Below are 21,078 nucleotides of genomic sequence, written 5' to 3' on the forward strand. Positions count from 1 at the left end.
AGTGCCAATAATCATAATGTGATAGGACAATTGTTTGAAACGATTCACATAAAATCTATGTTTGTTCTTAAATACGCATGAGCAGTAGTGTCACAATAGCTACATTTATGGGAAATATGCCAGATTGAAATATTATCTTTAAACTCTTCACAGAATATGGCCCAAGGAATTGTTGCTCCAGTAGAATTGATTGTTGAAGTATGGTCATGTGCACATATGTCCTCCAGAGGGCAGCAAGTGTCTCAAGAAGATGAGTCAGCAGTCTGTTAGCACTCACGGGTGCAAAGAGGAGCACGATCAGTGCTGCTTAGACAACCCAGAAGCCGCCTCTATGACTGGTGATGACCAGGAGATTCACAACAATCTGGAACCACAACAATATCTCCCGACAACAAACACAGTGTATGTGTTTGACAATTTAGACGCTGCATCAAGCAGCTCTCTACTTGTTATATCTATAACTCAATGACGTTAATTTGATTTTGAAACCATGAACTTCAGTTCAGCAGCAGCCATCTGTGGCTCACCTCAGATCAATACTGCGTTTGATTGTATTATCTGGAAAAACACTCCCAGGCTCTCTCTGGTTTACTTCACTGTTCCGCCAAGCACAAAGCTTCTGGATGGTCTTCTAGCTCTTTGTTCTTAGTGTTTCCTTCAACATCGAGCATTTGGCTCACCAACAACGAATCATTTTCACCGTCAACATTATCATCATCATCTTCTCCAAAGTCTAAGCTTTCTTTTGAGGCTTCCTCGTCCTCTGATATCAGATAGCATCAGATATTTCTGACTACACGTCTTCCTTTTGAAATAAATAACAACAATTGAGGAAGACAGAGACATGCAAAGGAACACTATGGCAGCAATGCATGAATTAAACATTCAAACTAATGTATGTGACATTAGTTTGATGTGAAATCTATTCAAAACACTGAAATGTATCTAAGACAGTGGGAGCAATATCTCAGCTATGTTCCCCTTTCCAGTGGGCTTTAATGCAGCTGGGCTTTTTCTCTCTGATATGATTGTTTCTCAGCCAGGGCCTGTTATCAAACCACACACATGCATTTGTGCACACAAGCAAACACACACACACACACACACACACACACACACACATATAGACACACAGTGTTATCTGCCTAAAGGCATCAGATTACCGTACCTTGGCTACATTAGCGCTAAAAGCCCAGCCTCTTATCTCTAATTGTTAGGGGCTAAACTACTGTGTGTGCATGTGTGTGTGTCGGTGTGTGTGTGTGCATGTGTATGTGTGTGTGTGTGTGTGTGTGTGTGTGTGTGTGTGTGTGTGTGTGTGGTCTTAGGACGCTGACATGGTCAGAGAGCATCTTGTCATAGGGCTGTGCTGATTCTGAGGCAGCTGACTTAAATTAACTTTGATTGTATGAAATATTTTTGATTGGCACATATTTATCAAGTATGTCTGAGTAGCAAATCGGCTCTAACCAACATTCTCAAAGTGTCAGGAATTTTGCTCTACTTTAGGCATACTGTAGGAGTAAAATAATTGTATAGGTTTTGTCATCGTATCTGTCAACATCCTTAATCACAGCAATGACATGCAGTCACAGAAGCAAGACTCACAACTGTACAATCGTTGTCTGGTCCTCAAAGGCCCAATGACACTCATATTTAATAATTTTCCCAACAATAAACAAGATTGTGCATGGAAATATTTTACACATATTCGTGGTTTTCTAGGATTTCTTTGTGGCTTAAAATAGTTTTGATAATATTACTCCGAAGACATATATGGATGCATTCTGATAAATCGATATTGAAGTATGACCCAAAGATGCACTCAGCTCATGATCCAAAAGCCCTCCTGAAGTATCTTCTAAAAATGATCAACAAACATTCCCATTTCATGTAGCCTGCTCTTATAATTATAAAATATGTTTGTTTGTGTATGTTGCTAAGCATGTAAGTCTTCTAAATATATAGAACAACTGCAAGTTGTCATCAATTTAACAGTGATGTGTGTTTTATATTGTAAAAGGAGAGCTTCTCTTTGTTCAAAGTAGGTGTAGGAGGATTGTCCTCTATGCTGAAGTAAGACTAACTTTCAGTGTGAGTAGTAGGGAGTGATCCTGACATTTTGATAGGCTGCTGGGGATTCCCCGGAGATACAGTTTGTAAGTCATGTTCCTCATGAAGAAGTTCTGTAGAAGTTCAAGAGGTTCATTTTAAGTTAGGCACTTTGTAATTATGAGGTCACTCTGAGTTTGGGTTCCTTCCCAAATGCTGCAGTATGTTTGTTATAGCTACCTTCTCCTCTCTTGCTGTTTTGACAGATTTCAGATTTTTTACCAGAGGGAAGAAGTAGAACAGAGAAGGTGAAAAAGTCAGACAGAGTTCATGTGAATGTTCTGCTTTGAACATTATATTTTGGTGAGGTGAAAGCAAGCTCCTTTATTTAGGACTACAAATAGAAATCTTCACTTCTAACATTTCTTTTTTGTTCTGTCGGTCCCCATCTGCCATCTACCCCACCTCCCCCTTTACCCTGCTCTTACCCCTGTCAGTCACACAGCACAGGGGAACATTGTCAGTAAATATTTGTATGTAATACTTTAGATCGTTGTTTTTTTCCGCTGTCAGGTTGTACTGAGTTAAATGTACTTTTTTTCATGTTTGTATTGAATGTGTTTTTTTACCCCTTTATTTCTGATTTCTTTATCCTTTCATGTATTGCAGATTTACTATATATTATATTTACTGTCAGTTCTTAACACAAAGGCAATAGTCTTAGTATGATAATCCTGGTGAATGATGTGAACTTGTTCAATAGTACAAAAAGTACAAATGTGTCCTGCTACACTTTGACTCTTTAAATTCAACTCGTTCACCATTAAAATATAATTTTGCATGCTGTAAAAATCTAAATATCATCAAAACATATTTTCACAAATATGAAATGTCGACTCCCCAATGTGAAAAAAAGCTGATGACATGTCTGCTCTCTTCTATTAGTAGTACTGTCCTTTTCCCATCCCTTCCCACTGGGAGATAATCTAACCTTGGGTCCAATTCATTCTAATGACCTGAACTTTATGTTCCTTTTTGCTCTGCCTTTATGCTGTATCCAGGCATTGTCTGAACGCATCAATTAATCTGCTTTTAAACACCGTTCTTTTCTTAGATCATTGGGGGGGTGAGTCGTGGTTTGGTTCCCCCGTTGTGCCAAGGCTCTGTACCAAGCTGAGCCACGGGGCGATTCAGATTTTCACGAGCACTTTGGGCTCTCTTTGATCAGATATTGAAAACCATTTTTTGATCCAATGCTTTGGTCAGAAGCAGCTACCCTTTGAAAATGCCGGTGCACTTTCAACTCTGTCAAATAAGTGTTGCAATTATTGTTGTGACTGAAGAATGGACAATACATTACTTTCCGCAATGCTGATTGCATGCATAGTATGTGCATGTATGCATGTTTTGCATTTTTTAACTTCAAAACACTGTAGATTATTCAGGAGCTCCCTCTGAGATCAATTTAAAAGTTTGTCTAGATATGAAATAAATGCTTATAATACAGTTGTCAGTTTTAACCATAACATCAACACTGCTAGTGATATGAGTCCTGACAAATCTTATGTTTGTTAGTTAGCAAGATACCTTACTATGTACTATGAAAGTTGGGCAATGGGCCATGAAACCAGGGTTTTTCATGATACGAGCTTCAATGATAATAAGATTGTTATAACAAAGCTAAACGCTTCATCACTAAAGAAGATCATTCAAAGTTATAAGGCATTTCAGTTATGGTTGTTGCAACACCAACATGCTTGAAATGCTTATACATATATATGTGTGTATACGTATATATATATATATATATATATACATATAGACACGTTTGTTCATGTTTATACTAACATACATATTTGTCAGACCTACCTCACACTCTTTATTTTTTCCATCATCCACAGGGTCTGTCCACTGCGTCAGGGGTCCCCACCATAGAAGATCGGCCCAGCACCTTGGGCCAGTCTCAGTCAGTCATGAACATAGCCAGGTTGTCTCCCAAGGCTGATGCCAAGAAGAGGAGGGCACCAGCACTACCTGGGGCCCCAACACCCACCATGGGACACACTAGCTTTGAGGGCTATGAGGTGAGGGGATAAAAGAGCTGCATTGTGTTGCATGTGTTAGTCAGATTTAGACACATTGATGAAATGATGCATACTACTAACTGGAAAACACGACATGAAACTGGGTTCTATAGTGTGACTTTTGCTCAACTGTAAAACCATAGACTGCGTATAACAAGTGGAAGTAGTCACTGTGACGTGCATCCGTAATTCAATTTGCAATTAGTAATTGGGATGAAAATGTTGGTTAATTTCTTGCATAGCCAGACCTATCTCTGCAGCGCTGTGTCAGCACCAGAGAAAGGTCTGGCTGCACCCATTATCATTCTGGTGACACTGGCTTGTTGTGTATTTTATATATCATAATTGTCTTGGGTGGCACTATGCAGTATTTGTACAATGAGCTAGGTTAACAAGCCAAGTACGGAGAGTGCTGACACCGATACCTGCTAATTGGTGCTAAGATATAAAGAAAATAATACTAGAATTTCACTTACCAAAGAAACTGGAGCACAGACTTCTTGGACGGTCTGTTAGTACAACTAACCGCACAGCAAACCATAGTACTTGTCTTATATTTGCATGAAAAATTCTCCAAAAGGCACGAATACCACAAATACGGTGAGGTAAGGTGACGCCTAGAAGACAGCTAGCAACAAGCCATCTGTGACAGCAGCCACCTGTCACTTAAATCAACCACACCCTTAATCATGCATAACTTTAAGCCTTGATATAATTTAAACGGGTGATTTAAATAAAAATTCACCCCCCTTACAGTTGTCATGAACAGGGAATTTAGCTATAAGTACCAAAACAGTTTTTTGTACCAGGCTGTAACCAGAGTGTGATGAGTTGACAATTCTGTCTGATATCAGGCAAATAAAGTTGGACATTTTAACATAGGGGACTCTGGGTCGACTCCCTTTTGGAGCGAGCCTAAGCTGGCTATTCAAGGAACCTTTTTTTGTCTTCATTTTAAAGCCCCAGATATTGCTACCTGTGTTAAACCTAATGCATAATTGGGATGACATAACCCAGTTGTTTCACCTTAGAAAAGGTCCTATTATGTAAAGTATTAGAATCCCCCTGCTCTGAGAATTGACCTGAAGAAGTACAACTGAAAGCTGCAATCTGTTGCTGCATTTGCCTTGGAGTGTTTTGGCCTGAGATTCAGCTCCTCAATGTCAGTGTGACCTGTATCGTCTGTATTAGAGAAACAGCTCATTCTCATTATAGTGTTATGGCAGCATGCTGTGAAATGTTATTTAGCAACCAAAATTCTTCCTCCCTCCCTCTGATAATAAGTTGTGTTTATTCGGAGGGGCTAGTGTTCTTGCTGGATGTAATCGAGAGGAAATTTTGTTCTCAGGGAGGCAAGGAGAATGGTGTTATCCTGTTATGCTTAATCAACCAAACTGAAGTGAGAGTGGAGGTGCAGAAAACAATTTTGAGAAATGTATGGTGAGAATAGTAAGTTAATGAAAGTGCAACACAAGCCTGGATGATCTCATTCATCTTTAATCTGACTTTGGTCAATTTAACTAAGCAGAGTTCAGCTAAAATCCAATATCTGTCCTCTAAACTTTAGAATGTTAGTACATTTAACAATTACATACTGTGGCTACCAATGGAGCATTTCAGAAGGCACAAATACGGCTAGTTTTGATAGTCAGCTAAAATTGTGAATGTGTCCTTCCTTTATGGTATTCATCTCAACTTAATTATAGATTATTCTTTTCTTTTTGACCTGCTTTGGGACCACCGGCGGGCCCAGCAGGAGTTTTATGTGTGTACAGTCCACCATGCTGGATGTGGTACCCATGCCACATCTTTTTAGAAAGCTTAGAATCTCATCTATTTAGATTTTGAGATCACAATCACAACAGCAGGTACAATCAGCTCCTCAAAATAGCAATTCAACTAAAAAATCTAAATCATAACTTTGAGCCAACTCACCTGTGAAGCCTCATAATAATCCTGTAATCAGTAATAATCCAAAAAAAACACTCCTGTGTCATTGCCAAAGGTCCAAACGATCATTTCCGGTAATAAGATATTGATCACCAACATCGTCACGTCCATAAAAGCCCATGAACAGCTGTTGCAAATCGGTTGTCATCGGGAGATGTTAAGTTTGTGTGCCTTTTTCTGATATATGAACCTGAACTTGATAACACTTGGTGCTATGTTTCTATTGAGTTTCCCACCTCACCACTACCAGCTATACCCATCTTCAGACATCTTTTTCAACAAAGAAATTCAGGCAGAGTGTATTTTCTTCTAATTCAGTATATTCAGACCACTATTACTCAGTGCCAGAAGCACTTGGAGTGATTCTTCACTGTTTTGCAAGAACAATAAGAGTTATCTTTTGAATGAGACCAAATCCATGCATCTGGTGCAAATGGTTGAAGAACAGCTTTCAATTTAGTTTGGGTATGTCGTTTGTAGGTATTTCCGGGTAAATTTGAGAGGTTAAGAAGCGCGGTATAGCTGATATGATTGTTAAATAATACTACAAATTGTATTTGTGCAGAGAGAGACAGTAATGTATCTGCCCACCCGTCACATTATGAGTTATGACCTGAGCTGAAATATATAATACTGAGACACCACATGGAGTCACGAAGGGCAGCTTCACAGAACAGGAGCTGTGCGAGGTCATCTGAGGACTCGATGACTGATCTAATAATAGATTTCTCCATCTCGCTCTTATGCCTTCTCTGAACTGTTACCCAGTGTGAACACAAAGTCTCATGCATATTCATGCACGTCCACACATTGCAAGGTCCTACTGCGATGCCGGACACCGCTCGTGTTACACCTCTCTGTTTTCAAGCGTTGCCTTTTGAGCAGACGGATTGGAGACAGGCTGTCGATGTGTCCTGCTGGTCTTATCAACAGTTCAGCCTTAGGTCAACATTTTTTCCAGACATGTGTGTAACATATATCTTATACAGAGTAAACAAGTCTTGTTTCATGTGCATTTTTAACATTTCAGTTGTCACCATATTGAGTTATAGATGAATGAATGTATGGTAAAGTTTAAATTATTGATTGCTATTTGATGTTGTTTCATACTGAGGGTGTATGTGATTAGCCAGTGTCATATCAGGACACCACAGAGGTGTGAGGTACCCAAAGATTAGCAACATGCCGGGCCTGTGTATGTTGTCTGAATGTGATTTAAAAGGATTTAGTTTCACAACAGTGAAGGGAGTCATAGTAGCCAGGTCTTGTCAGGACACTTTCTCAGGGGCATTGGCATTAAAAGAGCTCTGCATAATTTGCATCTGTGGAACAATAGTACACGTCAAATCACATAACAGTCACATCCAATTTTCCCTTCCATATGTACACGAAATGTGGCATTGTTGTTGCTGGAGGCAGTATAAAGCTACATTAGGAAATATTGTGTCTGTCAGTAGAGGAATGCATTATGTGAAAAAGTTCAAGCTCAAGTGAGAACAGTCACGCTATATGTTTACAATATAGTAGTTCAGATACAGGTTTATTCACAAGTCTGGCTGTGTGCCAGCTTGCTCACACACAATTTGTCACCAATGAATGTTTTTTTGTATTTTTTCTTTATATGTGTTGGATTTTTTGCGGCCTTAGATGTGTCACTCTCTCATTTCTGCTGCATGGAGGCTTGTGTTACAATGTTAGATTCTGTGTGTATATACACTTTGAGAATGTGTGTCTCTATGTGTGTGTTTGAGACAGGAGGATTAGGCACATGACAGTAGGTCATTTAGGGACAGCTCTCTACGATGGTTGTCCTCATTATAGACCTCCCTCTGAGCAGAACAAGCTTAGGTGGTCAGCTAATTGTGACTTACAAGATGCAGTAATAGATGTCGACATCTTCATATAAACTATAAGGATGATGAAATCGTTATAATGAAGCTAAATGCTTCAAATAGACTTTAGAGAGGGAGATATCACTGAGGGCGGTCATTTCAATCATTGTAAAAACATAGATTACATTTATCATCTCAAAAATCTCTTTATAGTCGATTGTGGAAACGTTGGTGATATTCAGATTTACAACCTCTGTGTCTATAACAATAATCAATTAATGATAAGTGGAGTTTTTGCTTAATGTAACATTTCCCTTTTGCTCTGTCCTAGGCACTAATTGCTTAATTATTTGTATTATTTATGTTTTGGATGAGCTAAATACCTGAAACATAACCGCAACCGTAAGTTTATGTACTTTAGTGCTATTTTATGTTGAAAAATAAGTTCCACACTATTGATCCTTAAATAGTGTTGCTTTCATAAATTGCTTAATCTCTATGACGAGTGCAACGACTTTTTGAAAGTTGAAAGAGAGAGGGTGTTTCGAGGATAAGTTTTGTAAACATTGAAAAGGATTAAGAGTGCAGACAGTAAACAGCACATCGCTTCTCAGGTAGATTTACTAACTAGAGGGAGTGACCATTAACCGCATTGTATGTGTACTTTCAAAAGTGATCGTTATACAATTTGTTACACAATATGGCTTAGTGGTAGACCGATTATCGCCTGTGCTCACAAGGCAGATTATTTATTTTATTATTTCACTGAGCCAGGGAAGGCCACTACACTAACATTGTTTATTTTAAAACTAAAACGCTCTAAAATAAATGTATTTATCATTCAGAAGTATTTTCTTTTTTACCTGTGTGCATTTATTTAGTTTATGCATTTTATTTATTTAAAATAAGTGCACTCCATCATATTTACTGATGAGACAAAAGAGATAATGCAGACAATAACAGTGGTAATAAATGTTAATGTAAAAAGTTTGTGTCTTGTTTGTTGTTATAGTTAATTATTGTATTTGATCAGATACAAAAAACAAAACAAACTAAAAACAACAATATATCAGCATTATATATTGGCCATCGGCCGCCCAGCGTAATGGAAGTGATGGAAGTAGACCAGGAAGTTGACGTTTTTTACGTCTGAGGGACAGGTTGCTATTTACAATAGTGAGAGTGGGAATAGCAACAGCACTAAAAAGGGATGACGCAGTAATCCAGGAAGACGGTAAAGCCATCTTGGACTGTAGGAGAATCCAGAGCTTTCACATGATGGTGTTGTCATGAAGTCAGAGAAGTTTACCGTTTTCTTTCCTCAGCCTAACAATCAAAAGTCTGTGTCCGTCTTTATGAGAGCAGCATTGATTTGAATGATGTTTTGGAACATTCAGTTCACAGAAACACAACCTTGTTTTTGGTAGGGTTTTTTCCCAGCAGTGATAGACAATCTGTTATTGTGGTTTGGAAAGCAAGCCATGTCTACATTGCATCTTGTGATAAAGGAGTTAAGAGAAATTCTGAGCTTTCTGCTTCACTGCTCAGTAACAGAAGGTGCTTCTTGTAAAAGTGCGATTTGTGCCCATGTGTGTTTTGTGTGCAGGGAGACTGAAAGATAAAGACAGAACAACTGAAGCAGAGCATGAGAGAGAGGATAGAGCAAAAGAGAGAAAGTGAGCTAGAGGGTCAAGATAAGGTACCATCAGGTCTTGTAAGTGTGTATTTAGGTTGTACAATAACAATGTAAAAGCTTGGGGTCATATTTCCAAAATGCAGTACAGCATGAAATCTTGCTGGTCGGGGTAAAGGTTTAAGGACAAGCAGCCTTAAAGTTCAGAAGGTGAGGTAGTAATAAGATCAGTAGCACTAGTCTGTAAGTCTGTAAGAAAAGTTTGCAAATGTTTTAAATGGATTACCTACAGCTAAATATAGACTTTCAGTTTGCATTGCACCTTCTCTGCTCCCATATTTCATGACATGTAACTGTCACCCAATTACAAAGCAAATTAAATTTGCCTTGCATTTACATGAATGTAGACGTGGACAAACCTATAAATTCATTTATAATGTCACCCAACCAGCAAGATCCAATACAAAACTTATTCTTGTTCTGCTCAGCAGAGTTTGGGGCAGGGAAGTGAAGTGTGATACGAGCCAGAGAGGAGAGGGAAGACATTTGATTGCTAAGACAAGTGCACTTAAAATGTATGTCTCTCAGTTGGAAGAACACAAATGAAGCATGGTAGCAGTTGCACTTTTGCAACTCTATGAGACAAACATTTCTCAAGGGAAATCCATTTAGTTTAATATCATATAAAACACAGAAAAGTAGGAAATCTTCATATTTAAGAGGCTAAAAACTGCATTTTCTGCCTTTTTTGCATGAAAAACAATTAATCAGTATAGTTTACGGTTATCTTTCTGACGTGTGTGCGCGTATGTGTATGCATTGTATGTATTCAGTTGTGCGTGTGTGTTAAACAATGTGCCAGTCGGAGCTTTTGCCTCAATACTGTCCCCACAGTTTTCTGTGTTGCATACATTTGTTTTTGTACGTGCTGCATTCCTGCCTGTGTCTGTGTGGCTTTTTGATTGATCGAGCTGGCTACGTCCTTCTTCCTGATGATCTGTCACTCTGTGAAAGTAGAGAGTTGGCAGCAGAGGGAGGCTTGTTTTTCACAGCCATCCATCAGTCCCGTAATTGTCTACAACGGTAGCTAACTTAATCTGCTCTAATGCGCAGCTCTGGTTCAATCAGCCAGACAAAACACAAGTTTCTACTGGATCTGTCTTCAGTAATGAGCATTCCTGTAAGGGTTTTTCTTCTTTGTTTTGTTATCCATCTGTCTTTCCTTCTTTTTCTTTTTTTGTTTCACCCTTGATATGAGCTTTTCTTCTGCCGCACACCCTCTGTTTTGTCTCTTTTACAACGCTTCACCCAATGAATACACGCCCCCCCCCCCCTTAACAACACCAACAAAGAAGTTCAGCTGTTGTATTTCATTGCCGTTTAGTCCCTGTTGTATTTGTAGTTAGATAGGCTTAGCCTCATTCAGATAAGAATCTGAGCGAACAAGAGAGGAAAAGAAGGGAGGGTAAAAGTAAGAAAAACAGTGCAAAGACAGAAAGAAGGAAGGTTAACTCGGTGTTCCTGATGTGAGACGTAGAGACGGATGTTTCATTTGTCACATGGCTCCACTGTATCTCTCTACGTACTCATTTTCATTTCTGAATCCGTTGGGAGCAGGCTACTGCTGCCAAAGAACACAGGCAGCCCTTCCTCCTCATTCATCCCTCATCCTCGTCCTTCATCTTTCCTATAGAGCTGCTGCTTTTGTTCATTTCCAAGCTCCAGCTCAAAACACAGCAGGTCAAAAGGGCCTTGATTTAATTGACGAAAAGATGAAATACAACGCATGTTATATTCTGATCTTAGTCTGAATATACACAAGAGTTGCATGGGCAACATAATTAACAGTTACACATGCATACATGAGTCGATTACATCAGAACTATTGCACATCAGTGCTAGGATACATTGGATTGAGCATTAGTAGTGCTTTAACACTATAACTGTTTTAGTGTTATAGTGTAACAGGTGAATAGAAGATCTTTTGCAGGTTGTTTGAATTCAGTAATGCAATGCAAAAAGTAGCTTTTGGCACACAGTACAGTATTTAATTCAACTATGACGGCGTATTAGGGCCATTGTAGGTTAACATTTTTTCAAACTCATCATACCACAGATGATGCCGAGTATTTTGTCAGCGGTGGATTACTTTATCAAATTATACTTTGCAATTGGATTTAGCAATAACAAAATACTTGGGATTATCATAAGGTGTAATGAGGGGGATCCAACTTTGCAAAGTTATTTTTTCTTTTTAATATCTTTAATATGGGGATAACATTTTTTTTTTTTACCTACGATGACCCTAATACACTGTTGTATAAAGCAGTTCTTATAATCTTTAAATTTGACCTTTGCATACACATGCCTACTAATAACATAAATACTATTCATACAAATGTAGGACATGTCCTGTGTGCTGAATGTCTGCTTGGTCTTGTGGTTGTGGTGACTGAAGTGTACAGTATATACACACTATAAGCTTTCTATTCTTACATACTGACCTTGAAGATTGTGAATGTGTGAGTTGAAGGGCCTGAAATAGGGGAACACGTCACCCTGCTATGCCACCTACGTAGGACATCATCTGTTCGCAATAGAAGCTGTCAAAAATATCTTCTGTATGAAACCAGCCAGGACAGATGGGACAGACAGATTCCCATCATGTGGGTGTGTGCGTGTGTGTGTGTGTGTGTGTGTGTGTGTGTGTGTGTGTGTGTGTGTGTGTCTGTCTGTCTGTGTGTGTGTGTGTGTGTCTGTGTCTGTGTGTGTGTCTGTGTGCCTATGTGTTAGGATTCTTCTAAACATGTGGATTTACAGCCAACAGGTAATCAGGATGTATTGCAATTTTATAGAGGTATCGCCGATCTGTTGTGGATTATAATTAGAAAGCGATCAGTGAATAATGTCTATAATCCACTTGGCATATAGGATTTATTGTTATCTGATTACCTTTTGTTGCTTTGGTTTGTTGGTTGTCATTTGTCCAGGAACAATTACAAATATTAAAATGTGATAATGTACTACTGCTCCTATTTTACTTTACTTTGATTCCTCCAACCCCTTACTCACGGTGTATGTCACAGTACATGTTGGGAAAAAGGGGAAGCAAACATTTAACTTCAGTGGGTCTGTAGGACAAAGTAGACTACAATGTAACTGGGTCAGCCTTGTTTCTCCTTGTCCTTAGCTAGCCTCATCTACACCCCCCCTTCTCACACACACACACACACACACACACACATTGTTAAGACTGTAAACATATTTTCATCATACATCCCACACATGTTCATTATATCACACACACATTAACCCTACCACACACACACACACACACACTACACACACACACACACACACACACACACACACACACACACACACACACTAACCTTACCACACACTAACTGTCTTCCAGTCTACTATTAGGATGTTTTTGACCTCTGTGCCCTCAGTGTTGAGACAGTTCAGCTGCACTTATTATCTCACACACATATACAGTGTAACCCCCTCTCATACACACACACACACACACACACACACCATTTCACATTCCACATTAGCACTGTAATGTTGCCCTGTAACAAAGCCCCTCACCCATCAAGAGTCCTTCAAAACAAGTGATGAATGGTCACGCCAGCAGGTTGAAGCCTCCATGGGTGGTCATATCTGATCAACATGCTCCAACATGGGGCCTCTCAAACTATAGAATGGAACATTTAATGGACTCACCAGACTGTCCTTGCATGGCCTTCTATGCGCTTTTGTGTAAAGACGCATTCTCTTTAAAATATACTTGTGTCCACATATGTGGCGTTGTTTCTCAATCGTTCTTCCATCAGAGTCTATACAAAACCAAACAAGAGGCAAAGCAACGACATGTGTTTGTAGATACTAACGGCTTGTTCAGGGTGTACGCATTGAAGCGTGTAGCGCACTGTCCGGACTAGTTGTGATTGGCAGGAGAGACTCTGGTTACACGTGAAATTGACAAAGAAATGTGTGAAAAGTATTTGTTTGATTCTCTCCTCTAATTGTATTGTTATGCTAATGTCATTCGTCAGCATAAGGAAACAAATAGACGAAACAGCATTTTTACTGCAGAGCTTATCCCCGTCAATAATAGATCAAAGCAGTCTTCAGTCCAAGACAAAACCACTGCAGAGAACAGGAACACTTTGAATAGCTGTCATCAAGTTCTCTATTTTACCCTTGTTAGTGGCGTTCCTGTAAAACAAACAAAATCGGCACGGAAACAAAGACGTCAGATAATCAGATGGTGGCTGATGACGTCCCTGCATCCTTTGTTAATCATCAGAAATTCAAACGGTGACTTGTTGATTGTGTTTCTTGCAGTAAGAGTGTGTTAAGATAAACAGTGAGGGAAGTCTTAATAATAATAAATAAATAAATAATAATACTTAATGCACCAGAAGATGATCCATGAATCTGGCTCCTTGTGTTCATGAATGTTTATTTCCGTCTCAATAGCGTAAAATCAACTATATGATTAATCAATTTCAAAACCAGTAAAGATAATGAAAAGAAGTGTTTAGCCTCTTTGTGTATTCATATATATGGATTATATTGCTCCACTATATTTCATTAATTACTGTCTTTCACAGTATAATGTGAAAGAACGTCTCTATAATGAACACATCACTCGCTTCCACTGAGTTGCAGTGATTTCATTTGACATTGTTTCTGCTTGTGATTTGATGCAACATGACTCAACTGTACTTAAGGCGCCTGGACTTGTGAATCCACTTGACACTTTGGCTATCTTTTGCTTTGTTGTGACTTGACTTGTGATGTCATGGACACAAGGGTGACATAAGACATGAGCCGAAGTGGCCAGATCCTGCCTCCGGCTTGCAACAATACATGTTGTTAAAAAAAAGACTTATCTTTTCTCAAACACAGACCATATTTCCATTCTGTATAATCTACGGTTGGGAAAAAAACAGCTGCAAACGTAAAATCAGTGAAAAACACACATAAACACAGTGTATACATAATCATATTACATAGTCACCTTAACCTAATATACTGAATGTGATATAATACAGAGTCTTGAGACTTGGCTTCAGCCTCTAACAATCTTAAGTACATGCTGCGTTCCCAGTCATGGCGCCAATAACAACCATGAGAGCAGCACAGACTTAACCCTGCAACCCTTAACAACTCCCTAATCCATAGATATACTGTTCCTTCTCATGTGTGTGTACTCGCGTGGATATGCAAGAGAATATATATGCTCATGCAGTCACATAGAAAAGTGTGCATGTGTGTTGAAGCCACAGCTCTATTCCTTTCATAGCAGGGCTTGGCTGCAGTCTTATGTTTCACTCTGCAGGGAGCACACACATAAAGATACTCACACACACACATGCAGGCACACACGCACACACACACACACACGCACACACACACACACACGCACACACACATCCATCTTCATAGGCAAGTCAGTCATCAATTTCAGCTTCAACTTTGGCCCACATCCACTGGTATGTCTGCATTCATGTATGTTTGAATGCCAGAGAGAGATGCATTGAGTTCATTGAGGTCACATGTGTGAACCTAGTAGAAAGGCAAGGTGGCCTGATCTCTCTCCTGTCCTGCTGCATGATGCAACACTACTTGCAGCTCCAGGCATGTTCTCTCTGTTAGGTTTCAGGGTAAAGAAAGCAGCAGTAATTGGGATTTCTTAGAAGTAAGGACATTTATACTGTTGAAACCTGCTCATAGAACTTTCACATTGATTCTTAGAAAACTGTCTTCACGCAGAGGGACAAGTCAGTTTTTAGTTTGTTGATGAATCATAGTTTTGTCCTATCTCGCCTTTCTCTCTCTCTTCTTCTTTATCCTTTTCACCTGCATGTGTTTATCTAAAAAAACAGAGCCATATTTCACCAGATGTCATTTAACTTTTCCCCCATCATTGACTCCAGGTGCACCCTGCCAATAATCGTGTTTGAACAGTATTGGCAGACTGTGTTGAAGAACATGAACAACATGACAAGACAGAGTTTCTAAATGTTTTTGTTTTGTGTTTGCACACAGAAGAAATGACATAATTTTTCTAATAACTGAGCTGTCATTTCACCCCCTGAAGTGATCAGTGATTCAGTATCACGAGTAATTCAGCAAGACAATATCACATTTGAATAATGATTGATGTGCCCTTGAGATATTATGAGAAACACCACAGTAAAATACAAACACCACACAGTATCAATATGTACCACATCACAAAACCACTGCATCAAACCTGTGTCACTGCCAGACAGTATATGTCTTGTAGGATAATTTAAAAGGAATGTTGGCACTCTGATGGATTTGAAGACTCAGCCGCCTGCCAGAACTCCACTTGATTTAATTACTCAGTAGTAAACTCTACTTTATTTCTGGTAGATGAGCTGATTTATAGGTAGACCCCCCCCCCCCCCCCCCCCCCACACACACACACACACACACACACACACACATATCCACAAGGTGCTCAGAAGAATTTACTTTCTACTGTCTCTCCCCTTTTCTTTCACTTATTTTCTATCAGATGGGCCTTGGCTCAGAGAGCCAGCAGAGGAAAAGAAAGGCTCCAGCAGTACCTCCCACCCCAGGCCCTGATGACACTTCAACCTCTTCCACTCCCTCCCCTGATAGCCACACTACTGAAGCGCCTACCCCAGCCTTCCGTAGCAAGGTGGCACAGTCAAACACTGTCTTTTCTACCATTGTGGCAACGCAAACAGTAAAACCAGTCCCCTTGAAATCAGCAGTACAACCTCCACCTGTGTGCGCTGCCACCCCGACCTCCAGCTCCCCGACCCTCAGCTCCCCGACCCCGAGCAGCAGCACCACCGACAGCCTGGCTGTCCAGGATTCCAGCTCTGAACTCAGCCACAGCATCAACGACTCAGACACTGACCTAGACCAGGCCGTGTCTTACTGCAGCACCCTCACCAGCAGCACAGAGAGTGGGTCTGTGCTGGTCCAGCCTGCTACAAAAAGCTCCAGCACCAGGGTGAAGAAATTGGAAAAGGCCAGCAGCACCGATGCCAAGTTAAGTCAAGAGGTGACATCAGCCAGCAGCTCCAGGTCGGAGACTGAGTCGGCCCTGAACCTGAAACTGGATGACGTTGAGAACAACAGACAAAGCGCAATGGGTAAATATCTATAACATGGCATAACAGACACTCAATAACTAGCTGCTGACTTTTGATTGATTTTTGGAAGCAATGAAAATGTGTTTTGATGACAGTGATGGTAAACTCTCTCTGTATGTTAAAGACGTGAAACAGTCTGAAGTTGCCTGTAGACCTTTTCTACCTAAAAGGTGACTGAACCTCTGCCCGTCACACTGCTGCAACGTCTAAATCTTAAACTGTCAAGAATGAAGTACACAACCTGGTGAAAGACGTGTGTGTGTGTGCGCGCGTGCAAGTCATGACTAAAGTACAGGAACTAGTGGAGCTGGTTTTCATCATAGCCTATGAGACAATACAGTCCTTGTCTCTCGCCTGCGCTTATCAATCCCTCACATTCATATCTTTCTCTCTTTTATCCCTCTCTCTCTCTCTTTCTTTCTCAATCCCCCTCTTTCTTTCTCTCTTTCTCATATGCATGCAGCCACTCACACAAGCCTTCAAAGCTGGCAGATACAAAGACAGACAGATCCATCATAGATTTAAACCGGATCTACTTGAACTTTAGCTGGCCTTGTATTGATCTTTTATAAAAGGAAGATCTTTCCCCGTAGCAAAGTCAGATTGCGGTAGAGGGCTGTCGTGTCTGACAGGGGCAGAGATGAGAGAGCTGTAGACCTCAGAATAAAGAGATGAGAAAGGTGAAAGTATCAGAATGGAGTTCAGAGCAAAGAGCATGGGAAGGTTTTGGCAGCAGGGATGATAGCGTAGCAAGGTAGAAACAAGGGGACTAGAGGGGTTTAAGGAGAGGAAATGATGGACAGGCAGATGAAAGCAAGGAAAAGGATGAAGTATGAGGAGTTTATTGCATTCGTCGGGATAGAACAGACAGCACAAGGATCATTAATAAATGTATAGAGCTAGCTCCTTCTCTTTTTTCTCTATCCTGACACTGCTGACAGTACAATACCTTCTCTCTTCTCTCTTGCTGTGACTCTCTCACTATTTTCAATCTTCTTTCTTTCCCTTTGTATTAGAAAGTATTTACTGAGTTGAAATGTGTATTTGTAGTAAAACAGTTGTATTCCTACTCTGAACCTCAACATCAATTTTTCACATGCAGCAACTACACAGTTCTTTAGTGCAGCCTGACAACTGTACTTTGTTATACATCAACAGAACATATTTGGCAGCGAATTAATGGCTGGTACACATATTAGGGCGAGACAACTACACCCTGTACGTACAGTACAGGTGGTGCTCTCTGGCTTGCATAAGCAGACATAGAAATGTACACAGTTATTTAGACTTTCATTTAGGCAAAATTGATGTGCATGTCATACTGTAAACAGAGGTGGAGCTTCACAACGTTAAAGGTAATACTGAAATATAGAAGTATTTTAAATCTTGGTTTGTATGCCATTACGTCTTCCACTGCCAGATATTATGCAATATTTAAATTACTTTATTGAACATGTATCAGTCCAGTGTATATCTGTGTGTGCTTATTTAGGTCTATTTCAATGGGAAACATGTGAACGGAGCAACAAAAGGGAAAACTATTTTGTTGTAGGATTAGCATCAGGGTTATTTTTAGGGTGTTATTGATAGGAAAAGAGGATTCAATCGTTTTACTGCTTGTGTGAGTCTGTGTGTGTGTGTTCCAGAAGCTGTCGAGGTTATGATGGTGTTGTTTATCATCTCAGACCTGCATGCCTTCTCAGTTGCTTCCCATTGTCGACAGCAGAGTAAACAGCTAAAGTAGCACATCGACAGCACCTGCTGACTAAGACACAGCACGCTGATGCATCACTAGTCTTATAGGAACCGTTCAGTAGCTGTATTTCAACAGTGCTGTTTTACAGTAATTGTGCTTTTGCCCCTACAACTCAACATGTTATCCAGATTGACTTTATCCCATTCATCAGTCCACACTTGTGTTAGCATCTCCGGTGCTTTGTGTATCATAGTCTGCATATATTACACATCTGTATATCAACTACTCTTTACTCCCTTTCTTGCTGCCTCTTCTTACATTAGCAGCCACATTGCTTTTTTCTTTTTTTAAATCATGTCAATTGGTACCTTTTTTTTTTTTTCATGAAATAGGGAAGAAATGTTGTTGGATGTGGGAGTGCTATTGAATGCTAAAACTAAATCTGGGGTTAAGATGCAGTCTTAACCTCTTACAGTGTGGGGGAATTTACCCGAAAATACCTACAAACAACATACCCAAAGTAAATTGAAAGCTGCTCTTCAACCATTTGCACCAGCTGCATGATTTTGGTCTCATTCAAAAGATAACTCTTATTGTTCTTGCAAAACAGTGAAGAATCACTCCAAGTGCTTCTGGCACTGAGTAATAGTGGTCTGAATATACTGAATTAGAAGAAAATAAACTGTCTGAAAAAGATGCCTGAAGATGGGTATAGCTGGTAGTGGTGAGCTGGGAAACACAATAGGAACATAGAATCAAGTGTTACCAAGTTCAAGTTCAAATTTCAGAACAAAACCACAAAAACACAACATATTAGACAGGTTTTTCTAAGAGTAACACAAGCTGTGAGATATTATAATATTTATTGATAAAATATTATTTGTATTGCTCATAAATAACTATTATATACCCATATTCCCTGTCAGTAGTAATGACACACAGTAAGTGAAGTATAAACACATTTTTTGTAATATTTTTGAACTTTTTTTGTATTTTTTTTTATGAACTTGAATAGAATAAATACAATTTTGAAAAGAAAAATAACATTTGTAAAAGAAAACATTCAAGTCGCCTATCTAAATGTTCTGAATTTCATTGGCTTTTGAGTCATTTGAGTTTGCTTACTAGTTTGAGGAGCTGATTGTACCTGCTGTTGTGAAATCTAAATATAATAATAAATAAATAAATAAGCTTTCTAAAAACATGTGGCATGGGTACCACATCCAGCATGGTGGACTGTACACAACACATGGCAAAAATAAAACTCCTGGTGGGCCCGTCCACATGGTAAGAGGTTAACTGCCAGATTTGGCATACTCATGACACTGAAGGGGCATGAATATGCGGCTAAGAAATAAAACAACAGTATGCATTTATTATTCTTCAATTTTTAAAAGATTTATCTAGACCGAAAGGTAGCTACAAACTTTTGTTGCCATGGTTGGGCCCTCCACTATATACAATATTCATGAAAACAACAGAAATGCTAAATTTGTACAAATGAATGTACTGTAAGCACAAGAGTAGCTTACAGCACTTTAACAGTGATAACCTCCCAGGCCCAGCAGACAAAGACAGGATGGAGTTCTGCCCACAGACTTGAAAATCCAAACATAAAGAAAGCACTGTTAAAATAACAAGCAGTTTCTAAGAGGTGGAGCACAAAAACACAGAAGCCAAAAAAACAAAACTAAGATCTCCGAGACTACATAATGTTTTCTGTTCTAATTTCAGTTTGATAAATTGTAAGATGTTTGTGCCACATTCTCCACTTTTAATTACAAACATGACCTTCAGTGCCTGCCCTGCCTGCATGCTGTTTCTCCTCCAGGAACCGCTGATCGACCAGCACCACCCAAACCTCGTCGCTCCCCAGGCCAGGAGCCACCACAGCTTGTCCTACCCCCTTCCCTGTCCTTCCCTCCCATTGAGCCCATAGAAAGCAACTCCCCGCAGAGTCCCATGGAGGCGGAGGAAGCAGCTCCCCATTGTAGGTTCCAGATGGATTGCCTCTCCCTTTCCTCCACTCTTGCTCTTTATTTTCTGTCCTAGAAGCTGCCCTCCTGGTTTTCTAACTTTGTATTTCATGCGTCCTAATCAGAGTTTGTATTTTTGCAACTATCCTTTACTGCCAAACCTTTTTGTGCTCATGTGTATGCATGTGAATACTCCAATCTGTCCTCACATGCTTTCCATCTCTCCATCAGTGACCCCGGCAGCTGAGTTGTTAAGTGATACTGGGTCCATGTGAGGTCAAGGTGCTTCATATCTATAAATGTCAACCTGCCCTGTTATTTCTTCTGGGTTCAAAAGGTCAGGGCAAGGGTCAAAACCAATCTACTGGAGAGGCTTTTTTGTTGCATTTATAGTACTTGGGAGTGTATTAGAAGTATAATGAAAGGCATTGTTGAGTGATGCTGAACTGTATGCAGGCTTATGTTTCTGTTTGTGTTCTCTGCATGACCAGGCTAAATGTTTCTTTACTTTTAGGTTTTTCTCTGGATGCTGTTTTCATCGCTTCCCCGCCAAGTGCAATGTTAGATTACATTACAAATAATTTAGCCGACACTTTTGTCCAAAAAGAGGTACAATATCATGAGGATACAAACTCTGAACAGCAAGAATCTTGCGAGTACATTAGCTTCAAACAGACCAAACT

At 39.7% G+C, this 21,078-nt stretch overlaps 1 protein-coding gene across 2 annotated transcripts in view; it reads left to right on the forward strand.

The window, feature by feature from the left end:
- cobl (cordon-bleu WH2 repeat protein) overlaps nucleotides 1-21,078 on the forward strand; it is a 57,244-nt gene that overhangs the window by 24,059 nt on the left and 12,107 nt on the right. For both annotated transcript variants that reach the window (XM_029452289.1, XM_029452288.1), the window contains 2 exons: nucleotides 3,954-4,136; nucleotides 16,114-16,723. In XM_029452289.1, coding sequence (XP_029308149.1) covers nucleotides 3,954-4,136; nucleotides 16,114-16,723 — 793 coding nt within the window. The remainder of the gene's footprint in view (nucleotides 1-3,953; nucleotides 4,137-16,113; nucleotides 16,724-21,078) is intronic.

Source organism: Cottoperca gobio, chromosome 16 (genome assembly GCF_900634415.1).
Source record: "Cottoperca gobio chromosome 16, fCotGob3.1, whole genome shotgun sequence".
In the NCBI taxonomy this organism is placed as follows: domain Eukaryota; kingdom Metazoa; phylum Chordata; class Actinopteri; order Perciformes; family Bovichtidae; genus Cottoperca; species Cottoperca gobio.